General features: G+C 37.3%; 1 protein-coding gene across 1 annotated transcript; it reads left to right on the top strand.

Moving 5' to 3' along the window:
* The first annotated feature begins 696 nt into the window (after window positions 1–696).
* LOC147859455 (coatomer subunit alpha-1-like) lies at window positions 697–7242 on the top strand. The gene is made up of 5 exons (XM_087326040.1): window positions 697–714; window positions 791–845; window positions 1345–1632; window positions 2232–2726; window positions 3787–7242. Exons 3-5 carry the CDS (start codon window positions 1425–1427, stop codon window positions 6729–6731), a joined length of 3648 nt encoding a protein of 1215 aa, XP_087182166.1. The 5' UTR covers window positions 697–714; window positions 791–845; window positions 1345–1424; the 3' UTR covers window positions 6732–7242.
* Window positions 7243–9560: the final 2318 nt, after the last annotated feature.

The following is a 9560-nucleotide window of genomic DNA, read 5'->3' as shown; positions in this document are numbered from 1 at the left end:
CTTGAGAGAGTTTCCCATGCATGATCACTAATCATGATGTAGTGAAGATAGCAAGGGTTGTATTATCATATTGTTTTAATAACAAAACATTGATTTACGAAGAGAGAGAGAGCTCAGTTGGAAAGGTTACCCAATGGAGAGCAGGAGGTCATGGGTTCAACCCCGACATTCCATTGTGGTATCGAATGAATTAAGAGATATGAGTGAAGTATCTAATAGAGAGGTGAGGAAATTATGGTTTGAACCAAGGACATAGTGCTTTCTGGTGTTAACAACTTACCAGTAGGGTAAGCTAATTACAATTAAAAGAGAGAGAGAAAGTGTATGTGTGAACGAAAAAGGAAGAAACAGAACTAGAAAGAGAACATGGGGGAATTGTGCTGCCAATCTCCACCGTCCGATGGGGCTCCCAGACCATCGATGGGCGACCGTTGGATCGAGCCGTCTCTGTCTCTGTCCGTCCGTCTGTCTGTGCGTGCAGAGGATGGATGGATTACGCGTGTTTTTGTGTGTGTGTGTGTGTGTGTGTGAGTAGTAGTAGTGAGTAAATCCGAGAGTAGCTGCAGCCATCTCTCTCTCTCTCTCTCTCTCTTTTCTCTCACTCCATTTCCTATTCCATCCTTTTGCCGCTTCTTCATCGTCCGTCTGTCTCTCGTGTTCTTCGATCGACTCAGTTTAGGGTTGAGTTTCCTACGTTTGATTCTTGTATTCTATGTAACTGCCCTCCCCCCCCCTCCCTTCTCACAATCGGATCTGCTCGCTAAATGTAGCTCGGTTGTATTTTTTGCAGATCCCTCTCTCGTATTTCCCAGTTTTGACAAAGATCAAGGTTTCTGGATTCTATGGTAAGGCTCCGCTAAACCTGTTCCTAGGCTCAATGTTGGTTTCACATCCGTTTTGATTCGTAACTTAAATTTGAGAACATTTGAAGTCTGTGATTCAATCTTTAGGAGCTTTGCTACTCTGTTGAATCAAATGTTAAGCTTGTGGCAATAAGTTGTGTCAAACCGTTTCCCAACAATCTGGTCTGTAAGCACAGATTTATTTACAGATCTTGACTTCGGATCAATATAATTTTATGCTGTTGTGTGAAAAACACCAGATCGAAGTAGATCTGTACGGTGTCAACTCTTCTGTTTCTTTATTCATCTAGATTTGTAAGCAAAACAAAGTTTGAAGCGGAGATCTATACGTCCTAAATTCAATATCACAATTTGTTCTTCATAATCCAACTTGATATGTCATCAAAACAAGAATTGCAGCAGATATCCCCAACTGTGCATATACATGTGTTATTTTCATGCTTTTCAACTAGTTTTATAATCAAAACCTGGATTGAAGCAGATCCACAGCTCAGATTGAACCAAAGCAAGACAAATTGAATAATCAACGTATTTCTGTTCTTCAAACCAATTATTTCCACGATGCTGACCAAATTCGAGACGAAAAGTAATCGTGTGAAGGGTCTAAGTTTTCATCCTCAAAGACCATGGATCTTGGCTAGTCTTCATAGTGGAGTGATTCAGCTATGGGATTACCGAATGGGAACACTTATTGATAGGTTTGATGAACATGAAGGCCCTGTACGAGGAGTGCACTTTCATAAATCTCAACCTCTCTTCGTGTCTGGAGGTACATTCTTTGAGTTCTACGTTTTAGTTTATTTTAATACTGGAACTTAGACGGATATATATTTGATCTGGGTCAGAATGTGGAATATAGGAAAAAGGTTGTACCTTAACTCTGCATTTCAGGTTCTTCTTATGCAATGATATATTAGATATGGCTCACAATGTGCAATATATAGAAAATACTCACCATAATTTTGTATTGAGCTGTTTTACTACTGGTATGTACACTAATAGTCATTAGATCTGGATCAAAATGTGGAATATAGAAAGGATCAATAATGATTTTGTATTTTATATTCAATACTAATATCTACTTTATTTTTGTATTGAGTTTTAGACAGAATAGACACTGAAAGTAGTTAGATCCGTCTGGCAATGTGCAATTTAGAAAGGATTAATCTCAACTCTGCATATTTTTGGTAGTTCTATTATTGGAATGTACACTGATTGGTATTAGATCTGTGGAATGTTGAAAGTAATTTTGCATTCTGAGTAGTTTTACTATTAATAGGCATTACTAATTAGATCTGGCTCAAAATGTAGATTGAAGAAAATGTTTACCTTTATTTTATAATTTTTCAATGTTCAATCCATTTGTAGGGGATGATTACAAGATCAAAGTTTGGAATTATAAGTTGAGAAGATGCTTATTCACTCTACTTGGTCACCTTGATTATATCCGCACTGTACAATTTCATCAAGAATATCCATGGATTGTTAGTGCCAGTGATGATCAGACAATAAGAATCTGGAACTGGCAGTCTCGTACTTGTGTTTCTGTCCTTACTGGTCATAATCACTATGTGATGTGTGCATCATTTCATGTGAAAGAAGACTATGTGGTCTCAGCATCTCTTGATCAGACGGTTAGAGTGTGGGATATCAGTGCTCTAAGGAAGAAAACAGTGTCTCCAGCCGAAGATATATTGAGGTTGACACAAATGAACAGTGATCTTTTTGGTGGAGGTGATGCTGTTGTAAAGTATGTGCTCGAGGGACATGACAGGGGTGTCAATTGGGCTGCATTTCATCCCACATTGCCATTAATTGTGTCAGGGGCAGATGATCGTCAAGTTAAGCTATGGCGAATGAATGGTATGTAAATATTTTGTAAACTAGATATAATTTTGTAGCCTGTATTTTGTTTCCTATGCAGCATCCACTTATGTAATCATTTATCTTATTTGTTTTGGTAATTATGAGTTACTGATACAATCATAAGGCAGGGATATGATATGACGAGTGAAATTTCTGGATGGCATAGAATTATGTACTCACTAAGTTATTCTGATTTCACACTCCTCTACATTGAAAGTAACCAAAAAGATGGTTTATACTTATTGCATTGCTAGAAATATACCATTGCAAACAGTGAGATGCGTTGTACAAGCTTAAGATATGCCAGAACTCTATTTGGCAACAAGAAAAAATATTTTGCATCAGCACTGGATCAAATACGAAGCAGTAGCTAATTGCCACATCCCAAGTTATGCTTCTAATAATTAAATAGTCATATCTGTTATTATTTATAAAGGTTATATTTTTTATGCTTTGTACATGAAGTAAAATTTAATAAAGGTTAATCTAAGAAATGGTGATATGCTCTTAACTTAACCACAATTCATTCAAGAAATCCAAGTTATTATTATAAGTATGGTGTTGGTACTAAAAGAATGCCAAGCTCCACTTCAAAGAAAAATAAAAATAATAAGAAGACTTTCTATTCTCATAAGTCTATGCTTTGCACATGGAACGATATTATGTCATAAAATGATTGCTCTAGAGAAACTAGCTTATTTATAGTCTCAATTTACCAGACTCTTCTGGGTAATTTATATTTGGTCATATATTTCAATCTTTTCTAGATAGCTTACATTTACTCATATTTTTGGAAGATCGAAATAATAAAGAATTGTAGGTTCAAAGTAGCTTTCTGATTTATTTTTTGTATGTTCTGTGTATTGTATATGGTTAAAACTATCTTTTGGATAAGATGAATGTAGTATCTTATAGCATTTGTTGTATTTAGTAAATAAACTGGTGTTAAATGTTTTGATAAAACGTCAAGATATATTTGGTGCATTTTGAGGAAGATATTCCCAGTTTACTGATACCATTAACACTTATGCTTATGTTTTATGATGGCTCACATCAGATACTAAAGCTTGGGAAGTAGATACATTGCGTGGTCACGTCAACAATGTGTCTTGTGTGATGTTTCATGCTCGGCAAGATATCATTGTGTCGAACTCAGAGGATAAAAGCATTAGAGTTTGGGACATGTCAAAGCGAACTGGCGTGCAAACCTTCCGTAGAGAGCATGATCGCTTTTGGGTGCTTGCAGCCCATCCTGAGATGAACCTTTTGGCAGCTGGTCATGATAGTGGTATGATTGTCTTTAAGTTGGAAAGAGAGAGACCTGCATACACTGTTTATGGTGGAACTTTATACTATGTGAAGGAACGACATCTCCGTAGCTATGACTTGGCTTCAGCAAAAGAAACTTCATTGATCTCCATCAGAAGGCCAGGTACAACAGGTATGAATCAAGGTCCTCGATCAATGAGCTACAATCCTGCCGAGAATGCTGTTCTTATATGCTCAGATGTAGACAGTGGCTCTTATGAATTGTATGTAATACCGAAAGATACATCCGGTAGGGACAGTCAAGAACCAAAAAGAGGCCTGGGTGGTTGTGCAGTATTTGTAGCGCGAAATAGGTTTGCTAGCATTGATAAGGCTGTGAATCAGATTGTTCTTAAGAATCTGAAGAATGAAGTTACCAAGAAATGCCCTTTACCTCTACCATCAACAGATGCTCTTTTCTTTGCTGGTACTGGTAATCTGTTGTGCCGTTCAGAGGATCAAATTGTTCTCTTTGATGTGCAGCAGAGGACCATCTTAGGTGAGATCCAAACACCTAGTGTCAAGTATGTGGTCTGGTCAACAGATATGGAAAATGTAGCTTTGATAAGTAAACATGCTATTGTAATTGCATCAAAGAAGCTCGATCATAAATGCACATTACACGAAACAATTCGTGTGAAAAGTGGTGCTTGGGATGAAATCAATGTGGGTGTTTTCATCTATGCTACTCTGAATCATATTAAGTACTGTCTTCCCAATGGGGACAATGGTATCATAAGGACTTTAGATGTGCCAGTTTATATAGTGAAGGTTTCAGGAAGTACTTTACACTGTTTGGATCGTGATGGAAAGATACGCACCTTGCAGATAGATGCCACTGAGTACATGTTCAAGCTTGCTTTGATAAAAAAGAGATATGATGAAGTTATTCAGATGATTAAGAATTCCCAACTATGTGGGGAAGCTATTATTGCCTATCTTCAACAAAAAGGTTATCCAGATATTGCGCTTCATTTTGTTAAAGATGAAAGGACACGATTCAACCTTGCCATTGAGTCGGGGAATATTGCTGTTGCCCTAGTATCTGCGAAGGAGATTGATGAAAAAGATTACTGGTATAAACTAGGAGTTGAAGCTTTAAGGCAAGGAAATCATGAGATTGTGGAATACAGCTATCAAAAGACTAAAAATTTTGAGAGACTCTCTTTCCTCTACCTCATTACAGGAAACATGGAAAAACTAAAGAAAATGCTGAAAATTGCTGAGATGAGAAACGACGTAATGGGTCGCTATCACAACAGCCTTTATCTAGGTGATATTCATGAAAGGGTTAAAATTTTAGAAGAGTCAGGTCAGCTAGCCCTTGCATATGCTACTGCTTCAGTACATGGACTTGAGGATGTGGCAAGTCGTATTGCTGAAGATCTTGGAGATAATGTTCCATCTCTCCCTGAGAAGTCAGAACTCCTGTTGCCACCATCCCCTGTTCTACTTGATGGAAATTGGCCTCTGCTGCTTGTTAGCAAAGGCCTTTTTGAAGGTGCATTTGGTGACTCTACAGTGATGGAAGAGGAAGATGCTGATGCTGCTCATGCTTGGGGTGAAGAAGTAGAAATTCTTGATTCTGAGGGTCAGAATGTTAGTGATGCTGTTATAGTTGAAGGTGATGAGGTTCAAGGAGGTGGTGGTGAGGATGAAGAGGGAGGATGGGAAATGGAAGATCTTGAACTTCCAGCTGATGTAGGTGCTACTGCAAATGTTACAACACTTACGTCTGGTTTATTTGTTACTCCTTCTCTTGGGGTTCCAGTGAGCCAAGTGTGGACTCAAAGGTCTTCTTTGGCAGGGGAACATGTTGCTGCTGGAGCATTTGATACTGCAATGCGTCTAATGAATAGACAACTGGGAATAAAGAACTTCACACCTCTAAGATCTTTGTTTCAAGATGTTTATTTGGCAAGTCACGCATACATACCTGGATTTGCATCAATTCCTGCAATTCCATTAGCTTTAGAGAAAGGCTGGAATGACAGCTTATCACCCAATGTACGAAATCCACCTGCCTTAATTTACACGCTTCCTCTGCTCGAAGAGAAGCTAAAGATGGGCTATAAAGTCACAACAGAAGGAAAATTTTCTGAGGCATTGAAGATATTTTTGGGTATACTCCATATGATTCCTCTTGTTGTAGTGGACAGCCGAAAAGAAGTCGACGAAGTGAAAGAATTGGTAGGAATATGCAAAGAGTATGTTCTTGCAATTCGCATAGAATTGAAGAAGAAAGATACCAAAGATGATTTAGTCCGGCAACAAGAACTTGCAGCATACTTCACTCACTGCAATCTTCAAAGTGTGCATCTGAAGCTCAGTTTGCATTCAGCAATGGTCCTGGCTTACAAAGGAAAGAACTTCCTTACAGCTGCTACATTTTGTAGAAGGCTGCTTGAACTGAACCCATCACAACAAATTGCTGCAAAAGCTCGTCAAGTCTTGGCGGCATGTGAGAAAAACCCAAGGGATGAAAATCCGCTCAATTACGACCCAAGAAATCCATTCACTATTTGTGGGTCAACTTTCACACCAATCTACAAGGGGAGTAACTATGTCACATGCCCATATACTGGTGCACATTTTGTGCCAGAGGTAACTGGTACTATTAGCCCTATTTGTGAGTTAGCTGTGGTCGGTGCAGATGCATCTGGTTTGTTGTGCTCGGCAGTTCAAGTTCGGTAATTCTATTGCTTTACGGTGTCATGTTAGATGGCTGCTAGGTGCAGTTTTGATGTGGTTTAGTTGATATCAAACTTTTATTTCTAAATTCCTATTATTAGTGCATAAACAATTTGGCAAATTGGGAATGGGCTTTTGCTTATCCTTCAGCTGAAATTTGTTTTCCTCTACTGTTTAGCTGCATTCCTTTTACATCTCAATTGGTGAGGTGAAGGTTTCATAAAAAAGATGACTTCAAAGCTGCACTCTCTAGGGATTAGTAATTCTGTTGAAAATAAGCTCTGCCAAGTTGGATTATCTATTTTAAAGACAAAGCAAGAATATATTGAACTCGACCTCCAATCCCAAAGAGATTAATGCAGTACATTTCAAAAGATGTGACAAGAAACCTGCATTTTTTTTACACATCACATCTCTGAACCGGCCGAACTATTTGCGTTTTCGCAGCTGTAATTTTGATTATGTCATAACTTTATATGATGTTTTTACTAAGAAATTTTGCTTCATTTGGATCCGTGTTAAATGCACCAAGTATGCATTTGAATTGTTATTGTTTATTCTGAACATTGATGCAAAAGTTTCTGGAAAGAACATATAGTTGCAAGAATACAGTTTATAGATGGAAACTGTATGTTAGATTTGCGGAAGCCCTATTATAATCTGCCTATGTGTTGTCACTATGTTTGTGAGTGACATGTATCATCTTCCCTCATCTTTGCCAAATCTCAGAGGTGAGGTTTTTTTTGTGACTCTTATATAGTTGAATTTCAGCTTTGGGTGTTGTCTTTTAAATACCTTGGCAAAGTGTTTGTACATTCCAAATTTTTATCATTGCATATATAAAGGTGTGATCAAGTTTGGGAAACTATCCAACTTGAGCACATTTTTAGTTGTATAAGGTGAAGCTTGTCTTTTGGGTACTAGGTTCTACAGTGTGAGTTCCTAGTCTTGCCCTTTCTAGAGACATTTGCTTTTATAGGCAAAACACCACTACCATAGTCTCCACATTGGAATTGTATTGACATGTTTTGTTGTTAGGTTCAGTTTGGCGAGGATGAATGAGGTTTCCTAGTCATTGTATATTGCTTTAATGTTGAGGCCAATGTGGGTTCTCATTGATTTTTTGAATGGCACTCTAAAATGTGGAAAGGGATTTAAAGAAAATAATGGATTGAGGGTGCTTAACCAAATTGACCATCGATTAGCGAAGCACATGAGAGACATAAAATTCCTTGGTGTCTAGTGCCACCAAATATTATCTTATGTTATGCCTTGGTAGTTAAATAACAAATAGCATCTCAACAATGTTTGAAGTTGTTGTAATGAATGATAGTGTTAATCCCCTTACATAATGCAATGCCTAGACCACAACATGTTCCCACATGTCATCCGTCCTTATGGTTTTGGTCCTATTTCTTAGGATAATTGGTTTACCAAGCATCCTACCCTCAACCCATTAAAATTAGCTTTAGAATTAGTCCTTCAAGTTAACCTTTTATAGCTACAATGGCCACTCCTGCATTGTCTATACCATTCATGGTTTGCTATATACATGGAGCTCATGTTCTGTTCAATACAACATAACATAATAGAAGAGAATAGATTTAATAGTTAAAAAATGTCTTTTTAATTAGCTTTAGAATTAGTCCTTCAAGTTAACCTTTTATAGCTACAACGGCCACTCCTGCATTATCTATACCATTCATAGTTTGCCATATACATGGAGCTCATGTTCTGTTCAATACAACATAACATAATAGAAGAGAATAGATTTAATAGTTAAAAAATGTCTTTTTATTATCTCCCTCTCCCTCTCTGTTGCAGTGGTCGATTTTTATATGCTTTGGCGGGTCTCCATCCCATTGTGTGGTCTTATAGGAAAATTATTAATTGATAAACGAATGTCTACTTTCAACGTAAATAGGTAGCCGTAGTTTAACAAGGGAATTTTATTTCCTACCCTAGCATGTATCATAATACCTAGTTATACATATCATGGCCTTGTTCACGCTAGTTGCATGAGCAACAATTAACAACCATATGTTAGCATAAACGAGATTTGAGTTGCAATCAATGAACAACCCCTAATCCACGCTACATATATTAGATTACTTTTAATGAACAACCCCCAATCAAAACAACCCACACTCAAAGTTACATTTGGTGAAAAACCCACCATCAAAAAATTGATCCTAATCATCTATACAATCTTTATTCCGAGACCATATAGTAAATGGCATTTCACCTATCTATGTTTGTTTACATTTGATGCGGGAAATTCGATGTTTTTTAGGTTAATCATAAAGCAAATGTGGAGTGCTTGACTCACAATATGAATGTACAACTAAATAAACTAAATATTGAGGAGTTGTAATGATTTATCATGAGTTTTTGAAACATCACTATTTCCAAGGCAATCTTCCCATTTCAGAATTCATAGAGTTGGCACACTTTTTGTCTTTCCTTCATATTTAATAAGTTGTCAATTTTGCTAACCACTCAGAATATGGCTGTGTATTCTTTATCAAGCGCCGAGCTAGCCTTATAAGTTAGTGTCCTTTCTTATGAGTTACACACACCATGCAAAACCATGTCATTACGATTCTGCCATTTTATAATATCTAGAGTGGCAAAGTTAAGACATTAGAATATTAATGAGATTTAGGTTTGAAACCTTATTACTTTAGGGACCGTAATTGTGAGTTGTTTATTTCCAAGTATAGTGTATGTCATGGCAACAACCCCATTGTCAAGATCTAAAAATTGTCTTTATGCACCCACCGAACAATGTACATGACTCGTAACCTAATGTATACATTGATTAGTATAGGG

Source organism: Azolla caroliniana, unplaced genomic scaffold (assembly GCF_043228905.1).
Source record: "Azolla caroliniana isolate FFs.n. ecotype wild unplaced genomic scaffold, voAzoCaro1.0.p SCAF_10, whole genome shotgun sequence".
NCBI classification, from domain to species: domain Eukaryota; kingdom Viridiplantae; phylum Streptophyta; class Polypodiopsida; order Salviniales; family Salviniaceae; genus Azolla; species Azolla caroliniana.
This window is presented reverse-complemented; position numbering and strand designations above follow the sequence as displayed.

Coding starts and splice junctions, on each gene's coding strand:
- LOC147859455 (XM_087326040.1), top strand. CDS start 1,425: ATGCTGACCAAATTCGAGACGAAAAGTAATCGTGTGAAGGGTCTAAGT. Junction 1,633..2,231: donor ACCTCTCTTCGTGTCTGGAG/GTACATTCTTTG, acceptor ATCCATTTGTAG/GGGATGATTACAAGATCAAA. Junction 2,727..3,786: donor TAAGCTATGGCGAATGAATG/GTATGTAAATAT, acceptor GGCTCACATCAG/ATACTAAAGCTTGGGAAGTA.